Source organism: Peromyscus leucopus, chromosome 4, assembly GCF_004664715.2.
Source record: "Peromyscus leucopus breed LL Stock chromosome 4, UCI_PerLeu_2.1, whole genome shotgun sequence".
Taxonomy (NCBI): Eukaryota; Metazoa; Chordata; class Mammalia; order Rodentia; family Cricetidae; genus Peromyscus; species Peromyscus leucopus.
In genome coordinates this window covers 150,402,881-150,421,874 of record NC_051066.1, presented here as the reverse complement: position 1 = coordinate 150,421,874, position 18,994 = coordinate 150,402,881, and the positions used below count along the sequence as shown (strand labels likewise).

Sequence of the window (18,994 nt, the reverse complement as noted above, 5' to 3'; positions counted from 1 at the left end):
ACATTGAAGGGAAATTAAGCATCATCTGGAATAACAGGTTACTAAAGAGGATTTTTCAGTTAGATGCAGATGTCAAATACTGATTACACAGTAGACTGGAGAAGCTGCTGCAGAAAACTATTAAATGCCAGGTGGGGAAAAAGCACTACTTACTTGATTCCTAAAAATCATAATATATTTGATACCATCAGCTTTAAGAACAGGAAACTCATTCACTATTAAAAAAACAAAAAAACAAAAACACAATTACATAAGATTACTCACAAATCAGTGACATCAGAGCTTAAATAATGGAGCTACTACTGGTCAAGTGACTGGAGTTTGGTTGCTGCGCAATGTATGTCAGTGTCCCAACAATTAAGCTGTTCTGAACTCACATCAATCAGTTGGGATTTGCTTTCAATTCCTCTAGTGAAAGAAAAACAAATTGGTGATGATAAAATACCAGCCAGCTGTTGATAATCATAAAGCCAGCTGGACAATGGCCGAACAGAAGCTACCTTATCAGACTATTGCTGAACCCGTGTGTATATACACTTTCACTGTGTAACTCTGCCTAGCCTGCAACTTGATATACATATAGACCAGGCTGGCCACAAACTCACATAAATCTGCCTGCCTCTGCCTCTGGGTACTGGAATTAAAGGCGTGCTCCAGAGATATTCCAGGGTTTCTGTGTGACACTGTTCTTCCTGTCGTGGCTGCCATAGGACAGCAGCAGCCATGGATGGCCCTATACTACCCCATGGCCGTGAGCCTCAGCAATGACTATAAGGTGAAGAAGAACACCAGCAAGCCAAGACACAGTCAGTGTCTCAGGGACCTCAACAAGCACACTAAGTTCTTGCAGGACATGATCTGGGAGTTATGTGGCTTGGCACCCTGCTCAAGGTTTCCAAGGCCAAGCTCGTGATCAAGTTTGTCAAGACGAGGGTAGGCATGCATATCTTTGCCAAGAGGAAGCAAGAAGAGCTAACCAATGTGCTGAAGGCCATGAGGAAGGCAGTAGCCAAGAGTACTGATGACCTCTACTCATCAAAAATGTTGGTGCCACCAAAAAAAGTATGCTCGACTATGCCTCATTATGTACATACCTTTTATCAAAAAAATTTAAGGGATTATCTCAATTTACATCAGCACACTCAAACATAGGAAACTTTTCTTATCAATTTCACATACTCTGAAACTAAATTTGATTTCTTCAATTGTTATTTTGAGAGACAGAATATGATCCATCCCCATCGGCATTGAACTTGTCCTGTTACTTTCTTTAGAAGTCTATAAAGTCCTATTTTCCTGCCTCAGCCTTGAAAATACTGGGATTATAAATATAACTCACCACACCTGGTACCACACCTGGGTGAGAACTTTTATTTTTACTTTAATTAACTAACTCCTTGCTTTTTATTTTGAGACAGTGTCTCGCTGTAGCTATCCTGGAACTCACTGTCTGGATCAGTATGGCCTAGAACTCAGACCTGGTATCTCGTGGGTGTTGAGATTAAAGGCCCGTGCCACCATGACTGGCTAAAATTTTTATTTAGTGTTTGTTTTTCCTGCATTTAAATATGTGCTGGGATTAAAGATGTTCACCACCACATCTTAGAACTTTTACTTTATTTTACTTTACTTTCCTTCTTATATGAAAAAGCATAAAAATAAGAATATTCCAGGATAACAAAGCTGAGTTTCAGTCTATTGCCTTACTACAAGTTTCTTCTAAAAAAAAGTATTGTCAGGTTAATTTTACATAGACAGGAGATGAGGAAACCATATCATTACTGCCTCTTTGAAAATTAGGAGTAACACAGACACAAAGCCCTTGACTTCTGCCATACTACTGGAGCAAAAATAGAAGGTATAACATTGTAAGGTACAGAAAAGAAACACTTATACAAAACTCACCATTATTAGACTTTAAATCAGGAAGTATGTGATTCACAAAAAATTCAGTTAGGTTTACAAGTTCATTGGCTTGTGTAATTCCATGCTGAAAGAAAGTAAAATAACACATAATATCTGCATATAGGATCAGAAATTTAAGCAATTTTTGAAAGCCACATCAAAAGTGGAGATGAACACTTTAAAAAAAAAATCCCCTGTTTTTATGTATGAATGTTGCCTTCATGTATGTCTGTGCCCCACATGCATGTCAGGTGCCTGAGGAGCCCAGAAGAGGGTGTTTGGTCCCATGCAACTGGAGTTACAAATGGCTATGAACCATGTAGGTGCAGGTGCTAGAATTTGAACCCAGGTCCTCTGGAAAAGTAGCCAGTGCACTTCACCACAAAGCCATCTCTCCATTGTGTTTTTTCTTTTTCATTTTTGAGCCAGGGTGTCTCTATGTAGCTCTGATGGTCTTGAGTTCACAATTCTCTAGTCTGGAGTGCTGGTATTATCTCTTCAGCACAGAGATGAACCCTTCAATACCCAAGTTCTTAGAAAACAAAACTGTCTTAAGACAGTCAATGTTAATCATGTTTTATACATAGTCTCTGCTGAGGTAATGAGGCAGCATGGACAAAGAGGTTAGCACTCAGTTCATCCACATGAAGCTTGGGGGAAGAGAAGATTAAGAGCAACAGTCTGCATTAGCAGAAATACATTATTTCTTTATAAGTCCTGTGCTTGCCAAGATGTTCCAGAAACAAAACCAACAAGAAAAGATTTACCTTCTGTGTTTGGGCTTTTGATGCCAAAGATGTGACAAGGTAAATGGCTGCATCTTTGTGTTTCCAGTTGACAGATGGATTTTTTGCATATTCCTGGAGCATAGAATTAACATAACCAGAGAAGATTCCTGTCACAGGACCTTCAAAAAATTTGCATAATCCTCGTACAAGATCACAAGCAGCCCTGCGTCTAGTATCAATATCTATAAAATTGAAAGAAAACGTATCTTGGAAAGAAGAAGCAACCAGTCCAGTTTCTAAGAAACTGTCAGCAGCACAACAAAAAGAACCCATTGAACCCACTTTTTTCCTATAAAAAAAACACTAAATGAGAACACACCTAAAGTGGTTATAATATCATAAATCCTATAAAGAATATTTTGAAAAGACAAAAGGTTTAAGACTTTTTTTTTTTGATAAGGACTGAAGCCAGGCAATCAATGTACTGATGTAAGGGCTCTATTAAGAACTGAATTTTTTGATACAGGGTTACTTACATATAGCACGGGATGGCTTCAAACTTGCTGTGTAGTTGAGGATCACCTCAAACTTTTTTTTTTTGTTTGTTTTTGTTTTTTTGAGACAGGGGTTCCCTGTGTAGCTTTAAAGCCTAGGTATGCGTTCCTGTGCATTCACAAGTATTTTTAGTGTGTATAGGCTAGAAGTCAATGTTGAGTGTCTTCCTTGATCAGTTTATACTTTTTAAAAATTATGTGTGTATATACAAGTATGAAAGAGGAAGAGGGAACGAGAAAGAGGAAGGAGACAGACACAAGGGTTGGGGTTAGAAAAGGAAAACTTTTTTCCCCCCAAAGCTGAGGACCGAACCTAGGGCCTTGCCTTGCTAGGCAAGCGCTCTACCACTGAGCTAAATCCCCAACCCTGGAAAACATTCTTTTTTTTTAAAAAAGATTTACTTATTTATTATGTATACAGTATTCTGCCTGCATGTGTCCCTGCAGGCCAGAAGAGGGCACCAGATCTCATTACAGTGGTTGTGAGCCACCATGTGATTGCTAGGAACTGAACTCAGGACCTCTGGAAGAGCAGTTGGTGCTCTTAACCACTAAGCCATCTCTCCAGCCCAAAAACATTCTTAATAAAAGCTAAAATTATACTATTAGTCACTTCCCACATTTATTAGAAAAAAAGCCTTAAAAATGGCTTGCTAGGTGACTAGTAACTAAAAAACCCAAATACATACCAGAGCCTTCCAAATCCCTTCTTATGTACTCCTCAGAATTATCTTCAAACGCTTCTTCATCAGCAGCTACAGAGAAAGTTGATTCTTTCAGATAGCCTCCAGAGAACACACATCATCATACTCTACACCTGAGCATCAGAACTACTGCTGTTTTACAAGTATTCTTTCACTAGGACTTCCGCAGCAAACACTCCAGTATTAGGCAAATCATAGTTGTAATAAAGAATAGGATTCCTAAACTCCACGTTCACCTCCAACATTCAAAAGTTTAGGCATCATTCTAAAATACCTTCTATTTTGTCGGTAAGTACATTACAACAAAACATAACTGTATTCACTATAATTTGATAAAATATTTCATTGATAAACACAAGTAGAGCAGACATTATCAGAATAAAGATCTGTCCTTCAGATGTGGCTGGAAAACTCCCAAATGAAACAAAGTCCCCTTTAGCTTCCCTGCTGTTCCAGCCCTGAGCAGCACTGGGTGCCCGGGTAACACACAACCCAAACCCCCACCTTCCTAATAGAGAGGAGAAATACAGGCTCCATTTTAAACAGACAAGGCAGGCATCTATCTTCAAGTCAACTGTTTTCAGAACTCCTTATTTATCTTAGTGAAACATTAAAAGTAGTTACAATTTTAAAATTAAACAATTTCATGAATTTGAGATTATTTCTCACTTTCTTTTTTTTTTAAATAAAAGAAACAACACACCACCACACACACAATCATAGCAACAATCATTTCACAGCTGTTACATTTTCTACCTTGGTTTAAAAACCAGGTAATATCTAGCAGTTTAAAAAAATGAAATCTTACAGTTAGAAGACATTTCAATAAATTGATGTTAAACACCGTTAAAACAGGAGAGGAAACTGGAGATCATGCCTAGATCCCCAGTTTGTACACTTTGAAGAATAGCTTTTACTCCCCTAAAAGCCCTTTCCATTTTGCCATAATTACCTCTAAATTCCATGTTAGGCACAATAACCTTTTCACAGATACTTGTCAGCGTGTTCTGGTCCTCAAACAGATTCTTATAATGAGGTCTTTCGCAAACTGAAGCCAGAAATTGAATTGCATTACTTACCAACTGAAACAAAACACAAAAATAAGAATACATTTAAAAGCAAAACTAACTTTTTTTTGTATGACATAAACATGGAAGGAATATATCCTGTCTCTACCATCATCTTACCAAATCATATTTAACCTCTTGACCAGTTGTAACTAGTAAATTCCAGATGGCTGTGACAAAACGAGGCAGGTACCGCTGAAATTCTTCATCATACTTTTGTGCATAGAGAGCAGCATTATCACAAATCTGAGATTTTAAAAGCTCCAGTAAGCCTGCTTCCTCTTCATCCTCACATGAAAGAAAAGACAGAACTCAAACACACAGCTTTTAAAGGAAGGAGAGAAGCTAAATTCAGGCACAGGCATCTTAAAATTTAAATCCAAGTCAATTATTGCACTGCATTTGTGCTACCATCAATCTATGCAAGGTTTTCAAATAAACAAGTGATAAAAAACATTAATGTTACTGACAGTAACTCTCAACACTCTCCAACTTTTAGTTTTTCAAGACAAAGTTTCTCCATGTAGCCCTGCCTGACCTGGAACTAGTCTGCAGAGTAGGCAGTCCTCAAACTCAGAGATCTGCCTGCACCTGACTCCTAAAGGCATGCGCCACCATGGCCTCCATAAAAATAAAGTCTTTCAACATGTCCTAGGCGAGTCTCAAACTAATGATCCTTTGACCTTAACATCCAAAGTACTTGAATTACAGGCAAGCATGATAACACCTAGATAGATTTTCACAAATTTTTGAGTTGAGTAAAGCCTTTTCTCCTTATTGCTGATAATGAAGCATTTCAAATATAAGATTGAAAAATATCTGGAGACTAGAGAAACATCTCAGTGATTAAGAACACTTCTCAGCCAGGCGGTGGTGGCGCACGCCTTTAATCCCAGCACCCAGGAGGCACATCCAGGCGATCTCTATGAGTTCTAGGCCAGCCTTGTCTACAAAGCAAGTTCCAGGACAGGTTCCAAAACTACAGAGAAACCCTGTCTCGAAAAACCAACCAACCAACCAACCAACCAACCAACCAACCAACCAAAGATCACTTCCCATTCCTGCTGAGGATCCAGATCAATTCCTAGCAGCCACATGGCAATTCACAACCATTGATAACCTCAGTTCCAGGATGTACATGATACAGATTTGTATGTGTAAGCAATACATTCACACACATAAAATTTAAAAACCTAAAACAAAAAATAATCCTATAGAAGTTTGAACAATAATAATAATCATATATCATACTTTCTGTAACACGGGCTTTTAAAACTATCTTATTATTATCAAGTTTTATGTACATAGGTATTTTGCCTGTATGTATGCCTGTGTATCACATGTGTGCCTGGTGCCAGTGGAGACCAGAAGAGAGCATTGGATTCCCTGGAAGTGGAGTAACAGATGGTTGTAAGCCAGCATGTGGGTACTGGTAACTAAACATAGGTTCTCTGTAAGAGCAGCTGGTGCTCTTAACTATTAAGCACACCAGTGCACCCCAATTTTAATATTATGCTGCTGCCCCACAAAGGATTATCATTTTATTAATAAGTATACTAAAATGTGTAATGCCCTATCTCCAAACAAATTAACACTAAGATTTGTGTGAGTAATACTTTGCTATAAAATATTAAAACAGCAGGGGAAACAGGATAAAAAGCTTCTCTTGCAGCCCTGGGTTCAGTTCCCAGTATCCACACAGAACTTCATAACCACTGTCAACTCCAGTTCCAAGGGTCTAACATCCTCTTCTGGCCTCGGCAAGCACTATGCGAATGTGGTGCATATACTGAATGCAGGCAAACACTAGCACACATAAAACATTTTGATTAATATAACATTAAGTTGAGTTCAACATTGAAACTGACTAGTACAGTCTCTCCTTGTTGTGCCCCTCATGATTTGAGTCCAAACCTGAGTGACTCTGGGGACATTTTTGATTAACTGTATGGAGCAGTATTTCCTCCACGTACTATTTCCTCCACAGTATATGAGTTGGACATTTCTCAGCCCTTATGAACTGTACAAATTCATGCTAGAAAATAAACAATAAACTATTAAGTCGGGAATCGTGAAGGTACGTTTCAATCCCTGCACTTGGGAAGCAGAGACAAATGCACGTCGAGTTCAAGGCCAGCCAGGTCTACAAGCAAGTTCCAGGACAACCAGGGCTACACAGAGAAACCCTGCCTCAAAGGCGGAAAAAGGATCAAGCATGGCAACGTGTGCTATGATCTGCTGAGCTATCTTGCAAGCTCTCTCCACCCCTTTTTCCCATGAGACAGTCTCATAATCCAGGGTGGCCTTAGACCCGAGAATGACACTGAACTCTGACATAGTACTCTCAATCTTCTGACAGCACTGGGATTATAGGAAGGTAGGCCCATAATGGTAAGAAATTTCCTACATATCACATGGTCAAATATTTCTTACATTTGTGGATTTTTATCTATTAACAATCTAACAGTAAGTCAGTCTTCAGACTAATTATTTTTGGTGCTGTTTTGAACCCAGGGCCCACTCATGCTAAGCAAACATTCCAACATTGCATTTTATCTATACACGGAAATAATTCTTAATAAAGGAAAAAGACTTTGACAATATTTTAAATACTTACATCAGTCTGTAGGAGCTTATTATCCAATGTCAAGAGGGTATGAAAATTGTTCATCCAAGTTTCCATATTATCTTCAAAGAATTCAGGGAGATCCTGAGGGATAACCAAGGACTTCTGATTAAACTGAATAGATGAATCCATTTCCCCACTAAGACACACATTTGCTCATGCCTGTAGGCTCAAGTGATCCTGTTCCTTCTGTGACTGGCAGCTGTATAATCAGTCTGATAGTCTGATGTCTGTCCTACATTGATAGGCCTTCGAAAATCACACTCATTACCAACTCGGCACACCCCCCACCCCAATTCCCTTCCAGCTACTGAGCTTCTTGTAAAATGACCAGCAGTCCAGACTCTGACCTCCTGTACAGTTGCTGATTTTCTCTAGCATAGTACAATACTGTGTTCCGAAGCACTGCACTTCCCGGCAGTGACAACTCAAGCTTATTTTTCCAGATTTTTCAAATAAAAACAAAACAAAACAAAATGATAACAACAAAAACCCAGTAGTACTCACTTAAGGATTTTGCTATCCAGTTCAACACATACATGGGGTCTATTGTTTGGAGACATTTGTCACCTTTACCTAATAAAAATGCCATTTCCTTTGGTGGAGGCCCCACCCCAACTGCAAACACTGTCATGTTCTGAGAGTAAGAATAGGCACAGAATACACAGTACAAAGGCCAAACCTGGTTCCTCTATTTTGGCACATGTATGTGCATCAGTTAATACCCCTCCTTGTCCTGAAGCTCTGATTCAAAAATCTTTGCATCAAGAACAGGACACACAGCACATGTGTGCACACACACAGAAAAAGAAACTTAAATAAAGAAAGCTGAAGAGAAACTCAGAGACTAAGAGCCTGTGCTGCTCTTAGAATCAGAGTTTGGGTCCCAACACCCACGTGGTAAGTCCCAAACACCTGCAACTCCAGTTCTAGGGGATTCAAATGAAGTCCTTTTCTGACCTGTAAGGCATCCACACACATGGCACATCCTCAGACACACAATAAATAAAAATAATAAACAGATAATTTTTTCTAAAAGGAATAACTGGAGATGGTATCTTCGTAACCAGCATGATAGACATCCCCTGCTGTAATTCAGTGGTCCCCAGCATTTCCTCTGACATGTCTTTGGTTTTAATTCCTGTCAGAGCTTCCCCCCTTTCTCACAAGCCTACAATGAGATGGCTCAGTGGTTAAGAGCACCTGCTGCTTTTTCAGAACACCTAAGTCTGGGACCTAGCACCCACATGGCGACTCTCAACTACCTGTAACTCCAGCCCACTTCTGGCCTCCACAGGCACCCATACACACTTGGCACACATACACATAAAAAAATCTTTTAAACATTAAAAATAACATTCATGTATTATTTTTTCTCTGTGTGCACACATATTCATACATAGGCACAGCAGACACAGAGGTCAGAAGATGTTCAGGAGCTGGCCTTCTCCTTCCACCATGTGTATCCTGGGAGTCAACTTCAAAGAAGTACCTTGACATGTTCAGCTATCTTACTGGCATTCAGAAATCTAATTCTGTAATGATTTAAAAAGAGTTGGGGCAGGAAGAGTGGGGGGAGATGGCTAAGTGATTTTTGGTTCCAGTACCCATAAAGCTACTCATAATTGTCTAAAATTTCAGTTCTGATGTCAAGCCATCGCTCCAACCCCCAATTCTAAAATGATATGATTTTTGAGGTCTTCCTCTTGTTCATTTACATAAATAGTTTCTTAGGATTATCTTCACAGTGTGCTAACAGTATATTCACTGTAGACCCACGAGAGGGAAAAGGCTCTGACACAGCTTCACTGGATACACAGAATGTACCCTTTCCCAATTACCACCACCTCCAAACACTAGTAAAAACAACCCTGTGGATGTGTGAAAAACAGAGAGGAAAAAAAATCCCTATAAAACAAAACATGAGAAAAGGTTTGGAAAAGCAGTCTTGCCAGGTGTTCAAATTTGTTTATTTAAAGTTAAAAGAGACAGAACCAAAAACAAGAAACCAAGTGAAACTTACCTGAAAGTTTAAACTATAGAACAATTTTGAGATCAGGATCAAAGAAGAAAAAAGAATCCTCAGGGCAGAGGCGTCATTTGCATGGGTACTGCACAATTCAATGGTAGCCTGGAAAGGAATTTAGGAACATAGCTTTAGTGTGTCATAAAAGCCAGCATGCTGAGCTTAGTGACATAGCCTTGCACTATGCTGAGACTACTCAAATTTCTTCTCCAAATGAGGCCTTTAAATAGTAGCATTTATTAACCTAAAGAGATTCTGAAAAATAAGTTTAAAGTGTATAGTTTTAATTTGACTGTAACAGCAAGCACTACTGAAGAATCCAAATTTGAACACTCTGAGCATCTTTGCATTACCTAGGTACACATATATAAATACTAAACAAAAAGCATTTCCACATGCACCCATTAAGAAATTCTTCTACCCTTTGGTATTTAGATCGTTTCCAACTGAACATTATCCTAACTGCAGCAATGCGTTTTTGTACACAATGTTTTGCATGTCTCTACTTTTGAGTATGAGATTCTACATGAGTAGTACAAAACAACAGCACAGTAATGGGGTTGGGAGGCCAGAGATCTGCATAGAACCCAGACTCCACTGCTCATAAGGAATATTACTCTAGTGGTGAGTTACAGCTGGGTGTGGTCAAGCAAGCCTGTGATCCAAGTACAAGCAGAAGGATTCCAAGGTTCAAGGGACGCATGAGCTACATCAGACCTAGTCACAAAAATACTTGGGGGTGGGGTAGGGCGGCGCACACATAGGATGGAGGTAGAACAAAGACATGCAGGAAGCCAAGGGTTTGATCTTCAGCAACACCTTGTTGCTGTCTTCACCTTGTTGGGGGCAGTGCATGCATGTAACCTAGCTACTTGGAAGGTAAAGCCAGGATTGCCAGAAGTTCAAGGTCATCATGACATAGTAAGTTCAAGGATAGCCTGAACTATAAGAGACTATCTTAAAAATAAACAAGAGCCAAGTGTAGTATACCTCACACCTTTAATGCCAGCACAGGTGAGTCACTAAGTTCAAGGCCAATTTGGTCTACATGCTAGGTTCTAGGCCTGCCAGGGCTACATAGTGAGATCCTGGAAAGAAAAATGTAGTAGCATCTAACTTCTAATTCCTGGACCGAAAGGCTGGTGGATCTCTTTTGTTTGAGGCCAGCTTGGTCTACAGAGTGAGTTTCAGGCCAGCCAGAGCTACTACCTACAGTAGAGAAGAGGGTTAGAGAGATGACTTGGTGGTTAAAAGTACTACAGTGGATAAGAACCTACAGTTCCAGGGAATCCAACAGGCTTACACATGGTGCATATACATGCATGCAAGCAAAACATTCGTATACATAAAGCAAAATAAATAAATCTAAAAAAGAGACACCTTGTCTCAAAATACTGAAAGAATGCCTAATGTATAGAGTGTACATAGCAAACAACAGGACTTTTATATGCTAAAAATTCCTGTACTTTGCACACATTTACTATGTAAATAAATGGTACTTGCTTTATTCTGGAATTTAGAATTAAAAATATTAAGGCTTTCTCAATGAACTGCCACACCCAAGAAAAGTAGCAGTATTTCTAACAGAACATTCAGAACAGTGTGTTCATTTCATTCACTGTAATTTGTATAAACCTTTTTTCTTCTCTAGACAGTCTCACCATAGAAACCAAACTGACTTGCTCATACAGCCCAGATAGCCTCAAATTTCTAATATTCCTGCCTCTGCTTCCTATGTGCTGAGATTACAGACATGTGAACTATGCCTAGACCCTGACTAAAACTTTTTCCATTGTTAGAAAATAAAAATCTCGCCGGGTGGTGGTGGCGCACGCCTTTAATCCCAGCACTCGGGAGGCAGAGGCAGGCGGATCTCTGTAAGTTCGAGGCCAGCCTGGGCTACCAAGTGAGTCCCAGGAAAGGCGCAAAGCTGCACAGAGAAACCCTGTCTTGAAAAACCAAAAAAAAATAAAAAAATAAAAAAATTAAAAAAAAGAAAGAAAATAAAAATCTCTGCCAATCCAAAGTTGGAAAATTGATTACATTTTGTCTTAATTTTTGAAAAAATTTATCCTAACACTAAAAACCTCTGTATAAGCTCTGTATCTGAATACTGACTACTACGCAACTATCCTCTCTGAAGGCAAATGAAAAATATTTCTGCCATCAAAGGAAGCCAGACTTAAGTCCAACTCTCAATTTACTAACTGTATTTGTGTGATTTTTTTTTTTCTGGAAAAAAATGAGTTAATTTTTTTTCAATTTTATAGAACTCTTATAAATACCAAAAACATTCTAAAGAAAGTAGCCTATTTTCTTTAAAATGATGAAATTAAGTAAGTTCCACCTAAGGTCAAAAGTATGAATCTGTCTTTAGAGATACACATTCACTTACTTGGGTGAATGATAGGATGCTTGGGTTTTGTTTTGAAATATCCCTCAAAACTAAGGGAGCAGACTAACAAAGTGTCAGTAACTTAATACTTGTACAACATGGAAGCTCACTCCTCACCATGTCCATTTCTGCACAGGGTTGAAATTCTTCTAAAAGAAATGCTGCACTATCAAACAAGTTAAAAAAAAAAAATCTCTCGAAATGTATACACATATTTAAGCAATTTAAAATACTAGATAATTTTCAAGACATACCATACCTTAAAGAGATTAGTCAAAGGCAAAGCAAAGGCATCCAAAACAAGTTTAATCTCGGTCCATAACTCGTTTGACTTAAACTCATGACGGTATCTAGAAAATGGAGAGAAGTACAGGAGTACTACTTTCTGTTAACTCAAGTTAGATGACCAAGGACAGATGCCTAGACACCTTCACCAGATAGCCTTCTGAATTCAAAGCACAAATATTCTAATTACCCCACAGAAAATAGGGCAGTTTGAGATGAACGTTCTTGCTCAAGAAGAAGCAAACCCAATAACGATCTGTCTGTCACTCAAGAATATTCATACTCAAAGTAGTAAGTTACATAGCAGAAAGTTACACTAATGTAACAGAAAAAGTATACTAAAAGAATAAACTTGTATATTAATACCTTTTAAAAAGTGAATGTGCTGTACGAAGGACTCCATTAATAACATGGAAATCTCCACTCTGAAAGCGATTCACCATTTCTGTCAACAAGTCAGGCCATTTCTGAGGGAAATCTTCTCTGCCTATGATGCTAATAGCATCACTCAGCTAGAGAAGGAAAAGCTGGATTAGCAGAGCCTCATAAAGGAGCACACCCTCCCTGGCCTAGCCCACAAGTAGGAACATTACCTGCTTCTGAATCTGCTCCGGACTGCTCAGCATCAGATGCACTATATTGGCTTTAATAGCCACTCGATCAGCTTCACAAATTTTGTTTGGTTCATCTTCAACCTAAAAGAGAAACATCAATGAGCAAGTAGGATCGATCCACTTTCACATCCATCTGGGTTCACAGATAAAATACAACCAATTTTATTATCGCAGGTTACCAAGGAAAATGGAGGAAATGTGGCCATTCCTCAGTCTCCTCCTACAGGAACAAGAACAGATTGTAGTAATCTGGCAAAAGCATGAACTCTTTCCTGAGAGAAATGCATATTTTGGTGACGCCAGAGAAGTCTATGCTCAGAGTCTATCTTTCTTTCTTTCCAAGTACCTCTCTTTCTCTTAAACTTCATGTTTAAATTCTACATTAAAATATCTTTTTTTTCCCTTGGTGTTTTGAAACAGGGTTTCTCTGCATAACAGCCCTGGGTGTCCTGGAACTCTCTCTGTAGACCAAGCTGGCCTTGAAACTCACTGAGATCCAACTGCCTCTGCCTCCCAAGAGCTGGGATTAATGGCATGCACCACTACCAATTGTCTTAAAATATATTAGAAAACACTTTGCTTCAAAAAAAGGGAGAAAGGGTTGGGGATTTAGCTCAGTGGTAGAGCACTTGCCTAGCAAGCACAAGGCCCTGGGTTCGGTCCTCAGCTCCAGAAAAAAAAAAGGGGGGGGGGGGGAGACATATTCAATTCTAAATGTAGTATCTGATATAAAAACCACTGGGGTTCTCTGACTCCCTGATGCCAATTAAGAATTTGGTTCCTGCCAGGCATAAACCATGGTAAGGTGGTGCACACCTTTGATCCCAGTACTTGGGAGGCAGAGGCAGATGGATCTGAGTTTGAGGCCCTGGTCTACAGAGTGAGTTCTAGAACAGCCAAGGACTACACAGAGAAACTGTCTCAAAAAACAACAAACAAACAAAAAACCCAAAAAAACAAACAAACAAAAAAAGATAAACAACTAGAAAAGAATTTGAGGTCTGGAATTTGAGGTCTGGGGTGCGTGCATTCTCTGGAAAACACTTGACTAGGATGCATAAACTTAGGTTTGGTCCCTAGTAAAAACAAAAAGGAGAAAGGAAGGAAAGTGGGTTGTGTGGTGGTAATCTAATTGTACTGAAATGTGATTTTGATTGTATGTTAATAAATAAAGATGCCCGGGAGTCAGAGCTATTAGAGCCATAGACAGAGTGTGGCAGTGGTGGCACACGCCTTTAATCCCATAGATCTATGTGTTCAGGGATACAGTCAGCATTGGAGACATATGCCTTTAAGACCTAGGGGGCTGTACATTCAGACAGTGACGAGGCAGTCACGTGTTTGGGTTTACAACCAATGAGAAGGCAGAACAATAATACTATAAAAAAGACGTACAGACAGGAAGTAGCTCTCTTTCGGGAAGCTGGGACACCGCAGGCGGAAGGGTGAGATTTTAGCTCTGAGCCCTGACCTCTCGGCTTTCTCTTTTACATTGTTTCTGTGTTTCTTATTTAATAAGACTGTTGGTTACATCAATAGGGTTGCTTTCAGTTCTCTATGTAAACTATACATTTGTCAATGTGCATTAATCAGTCTTCTTTTGTGTGTGTGTGTGTGTGTGTGTGTGTGTGTAGGGAGGTTTGTTTGTTTTTTGAGACAGGGTCTCTTTATGTAGCTCTAGCTGGCCTTGAACTCAGGAGTTTCACCTGCCTCTGCCTCCCAAGGCTTAAGGCACACACACACCATTATGCTTCGCCAATCAGAGTCAAGTTTCTTTTTTTTTTTTTTTTGGTTTTTCGAGACAGGGTTTCTCTGTGTAGCTTTGCGCCTTTCCTGGAGCTCACTTGGTAGCCCAGGCTGGCCTCGAACTCACAGAGATCCGCCTGGCTCTGCCTCCCGAGTGCTGGGATTAAAGGCGTGCGCCACCACGCCCGGCCAGAGTCAAGTTTCAACTTGCCGCCAGTGGTGGCTTACGCCTGTAATCCCAGCACTCGGGAAGCAGAGGCAGGTGGATCTCTGTGAGTTCAAGGCCAGGCTGGTCTACAGAGTGAGTTCCAGGACAGACTCCAAAGCTACACAGAGAAACCCTGTCTCGAAAAACCAAAAAAAAAAAAAAAAAGGTGTGGGGGTATCGTGTCCCCCAAAATATTGTGCACATTAATAAACTTATCTGGGGTCAGAGACAGAACAGCCACAATATTAAACATAAAGGATAGGCAGTGGTAGCACACGCCTTTAATCCTAGCATTCTAGAGGCAAAAATCCATGTGTTCAAGGATACAGCCAAGCATGGTGACTCGTGCCTTTAATCCCAGAAAGTGAGCCTTTAATCCCAGGGAGTGATGATAGAAAGCAGAAAGGTATATAAGGCATGAGGACCAGAAACTACAAGGTTTTGGCTGGTTAAGCTTTTAGTCTTTGAGCTACAGTTCAGCTGAGACCCATTCTGGATGAGGGCTCAGGCTTCCAGTCTGAGGAAACAGGATCAGCTGAGGAACTGGCGAGGCGAGGTAGCTGTGGCTTGTTATGCTTCTCTGATCTTCCAGCACTCACCCCAATAACTGGCCTCAGGTTTGATTTTATTGATAAGAACTTTTAAGATTCATGCTACAAAAAGAAGTTAAAAGCTTCAACTTCATGCTCACATTAAAGATCTTTCCTACAAACACTTCTTTTCTATTACTAGTTAAGAGTACACTCAGAGGTCCACCTCTTAAAGATACTACAGACGCTCTCTGTTATTTTTTTTAAGATTTATTTATTTTATGTATACAAGTGCTCTGTCTGGATGTACTGACTTTATGCCAGAAGAGGACATCAGATTCCACTAGAGATGGTTGTGAGCCACCATGTGGTTGCTGGGAATGTGGTTGCTCAGGACCTCTGGAAGAGCAGCTGGTGCTCTTAACCACTGAGCCATCTCTTCAGCCCCCACCCCTGGTTTTATATATCATCAAGATGCTGAGGCAGGAGGACTACTCATGAGTTTGAGGACTGCCTCAAAAAACCCTTCCATCCCTCCTATCCTACAGAAAAGGGCATGTCTGCAAACAGGATGGACTTTCTAAATTATTTCTTTACCACACAGAACAGTATTTAATGAATAATATAAACTGCAATGGCATTCAAAGTAGGGGCATGTATTTCCACATAGGACCCGAGAAACGTTTAAAAAAGAAAAGTTCCAAACACACAAACACTTGTTAGGTATCTTTTCAAGGTTAAATAGATACGCATTTTAGATAGGTATACAATCTTCAAATACTTCAGACTATAGAATATGGCATTTAAGATGTTTCAGTAACCTAAGGCTTTTCCTGACAGTGAGACATGTCTGCTCCTGGCAGCATCAATTTACTCAAAAAAAAAAAAAAACAACAACAAAACAAAACAGAACTTCCATATGGAGTTTGCTTTGGTTGTGGCAAAGTTAGCCACTCACTGGACAGGAAATTGCCCTTGCCTCAACTGTTGATGTATGCTGTCCAAATTGGACAAGCAGGACACAAAAGAAGGTGACTGATGAACTGTGCCAAGACAAGTTAGAAGAGTCCTTCAAAATTCCTGCTTCACAGCAAAGTCTGTAAGGCATTCTAGGCCTGAAGCCAAAGATGGATGCCCAAACACTGCAGAGGAACCTTGGGTGACTGTCCAGGCAGTCAGCTGCCATTTCTATATTAGAAGTTGTTTGCTTTGTCTGTACTTCCTGTTTGATCAGGTAATAATATACCCTTCTCGAGTCTGATGGGGTTGAAGATTGGATAGTTATAGTTACAGTTTTCTAGTTTTGATAGAAAATAAATAAGGTACAAAACTTTGCACCCACTAAATAGATAATAGCTAATGGACTCCAATAATAGATAATGTAGTATTTTCTTTAAATTTGCCAAATACTAATGAACTAAACATTGTAAATGTATTTCTTTCTTGATAATTGTTCTTTTTTTTTAAAAGATTTATTTATTATGTATACAGTATTCTGCCTACATGCCAGAAGAGGGCATCAGATCTCATTACAGATGGTTGGGAGACACCATGTGGTTGCTGGAAATTGAACTCAGGACCTCTGGAAGAACAGCCAGTGCTCTTAACCTCTGAGCCATCTCTCCAGCCCGATAATTGTTCTTATTATATGTAATTTTACTGTATTATCGAGTTAAAACCTTTTTATTTAGACTAAAGGGGGCAAATGTTTCAGAATATTTGTGTACACTGTGAAGATGTATCTTTGCCAAGGTGCCTTCTGACTGGTTTAATAAAGAGGTAAATGGCCAATAGCTAGGCAGGAAGAGTTAAGGTGAGATTTCCTGGGACAGAGAAAACTCTGGGAAGAAGAAAAGTGGAGTTGCCAGCCAGCCACCGTGGAAGCAGATGGGCAGTACAGAGATGAGGAAATGGGCCACGAGATAGAACACAGATTAATAATATAGATAGGTTAGTTTAAGTTATAAGAGGTAGTTAGAAATAAGCTTAAGCTATAGGCTGAGCTCTCACAATTAGTAAGTCTCACGTTGTTAATTGTGAGCTGGCAGCCCAAAGAAAATTCTTATCTGCGTATATCTACATTTTAAGATAATGCTTTCTTTAAGTTTTATTTATTTATGTTTATGTGTTTTGCCTACATGAGTATATGTGCACTATCTGCATGCAGGAGCCCCTTGAGGCAAGAAAAGGGCATCAGATACTCTGAAACTGAAATTTCAGGCAGCTGTGAGCCAGGCAGGTAATAATAACCAAACCTGGGTTCTCTATAAGAGCAGTAGTATTCTTAAACTGCTGGGCCATCTCTACAGACCTGTTTTATAAACTCTTATGTCATCAACAAAAAAAGACTGTAAATAAGTATTTGACCTTTAAAACACATGCTATATAGAGATATATAGTGATAGAGTGAGTTCCAGACCAGCCAGGGCTACACAGTAAGACCCTATTGTAAAATAATGAATGAATGAATACAGAAATCTTAATTACTTTAAATTTTACTTTTTTTGAGGTGAGATTTCACTGTGCTGCTGGCTGTCAAGACCTCAGTATCTTTCTGTTTTAACCTAAGAAGCTCAAATTACAGAAACACAACACATACTCCATCTTAAACTCCTTTAATTATCCATTTAGACTATGGTAATATTTTATTTGCACTGAAATGTGATTTTATTTGTATGTTAATAAATCAAGTTGCCTGGGGGTCAGAACTAATAGCAAGCCATAGCAGTGGTGGTGGTGGTGGTGGTGGTGCACACCTTTAATCCAGATCACATGACAGGCAGATCTCTGTGTGTTCAAGGATACAGCCAGCATGGAGACACACGCCTGTAATCTCAATAGCAACCATAGAAGACCTGGAGGTCTGTATAGACAAGCAGTGATGAGGAGGTCATGTGGTTGGGTTTACAACCAACAACAGAAAGTCAATAAAAAGACAGATACATAGGAAATAGCTCTCTTTCTGAAAGGAAGGATGACAGCAGCAGTGAAGGGTAAGAAAGGCGGTTTTAAGTCTCAGCTCGGAGCTACTGCTCTAACTTTGGGCTTTTAACTCTGCACTTGGCTCTGTGTTTCTTATTTAATATTACTGTTCATCTACAAATGGCGCCCAACGGGTTGGCAAGAGTTTCTACCTAAAACCTGAGAAAGAAGATTCTAAAATGGAGCTTAAAAACAGCTTCCTAGTTCTCTCTCAAGTTAGCAGCAGCTGCTGGTTCCTGGAGTGTGAGCTTGACCAGCAGTATGGCGGGAAGGAGGCGTCTCCAAGCTGTACATTATGCTACTGCTTTATGGTGGATTTAGCCTTTGCTAGTACAAAAAAAAAAAAAAAAAAAAAAAAGGTTTCTGGGATACACGTTGCTTCTGAGAGTTGTTGGCTCCCAGAGCTGGTGGTAAACGTACCACCGCCATGTTGGAAAGCTGAGGTGGGTGGAGCCAGCAGCCACATGGGCCATTTCAGTCTTACAAATGCTGCAGTTTAAAGCATAGGTTCACAATAAGACAGATTCAGGTGGAATAGTTTACAATGTGTATAAAAAATGTACGTAGGCTTGAAAGAGAGAAAAAAAAAATATATATATATATATACTATATAGTTATATGCAG

General features: G+C 39.6%; 1 protein-coding gene and 1 pseudogene across 1 annotated transcript in view; one reads left to right on the top strand and one right to left on the bottom strand.

Annotated features, from left to right (window-relative positions):
- Positions 1-18,994, bottom strand: part of Cse1l (chromosome segregation 1 like) — a 49,005-nt gene that overhangs the window by 13,612 nt on the left and 16,399 nt on the right. Inside the window, exons 4-14 of the mRNA XM_028868552.2 lie at positions 12,884-12,985; positions 12,657-12,802; positions 12,265-12,355; positions 9,608-9,715; positions 7,576-7,668; positions 5,079-5,246; positions 4,844-4,973; positions 3,877-3,942; positions 2,673-2,875; positions 1,906-1,990; positions 154-215 (exon numbers count right to left, since the gene is read on the bottom strand). Coding sequence (XP_028724385.1) covers positions 154-215; positions 1,906-1,990; positions 2,673-2,875; positions 3,877-3,942; positions 4,844-4,973; positions 5,079-5,246; positions 7,576-7,668; positions 9,608-9,715; positions 12,265-12,355; positions 12,657-12,802; positions 12,884-12,985 — 1,254 coding nt within the window. The remainder of the gene's footprint in view (positions 1-153; positions 216-1,905; positions 1,991-2,672; positions 2,876-3,876; positions 3,943-4,843; positions 4,974-5,078; positions 5,247-7,575; positions 7,669-9,607; positions 9,716-12,264; positions 12,356-12,656; positions 12,803-12,883; positions 12,986-18,994) is intronic.
- Positions 728-1,253, top strand: LOC114692677 (annotated as a pseudogene).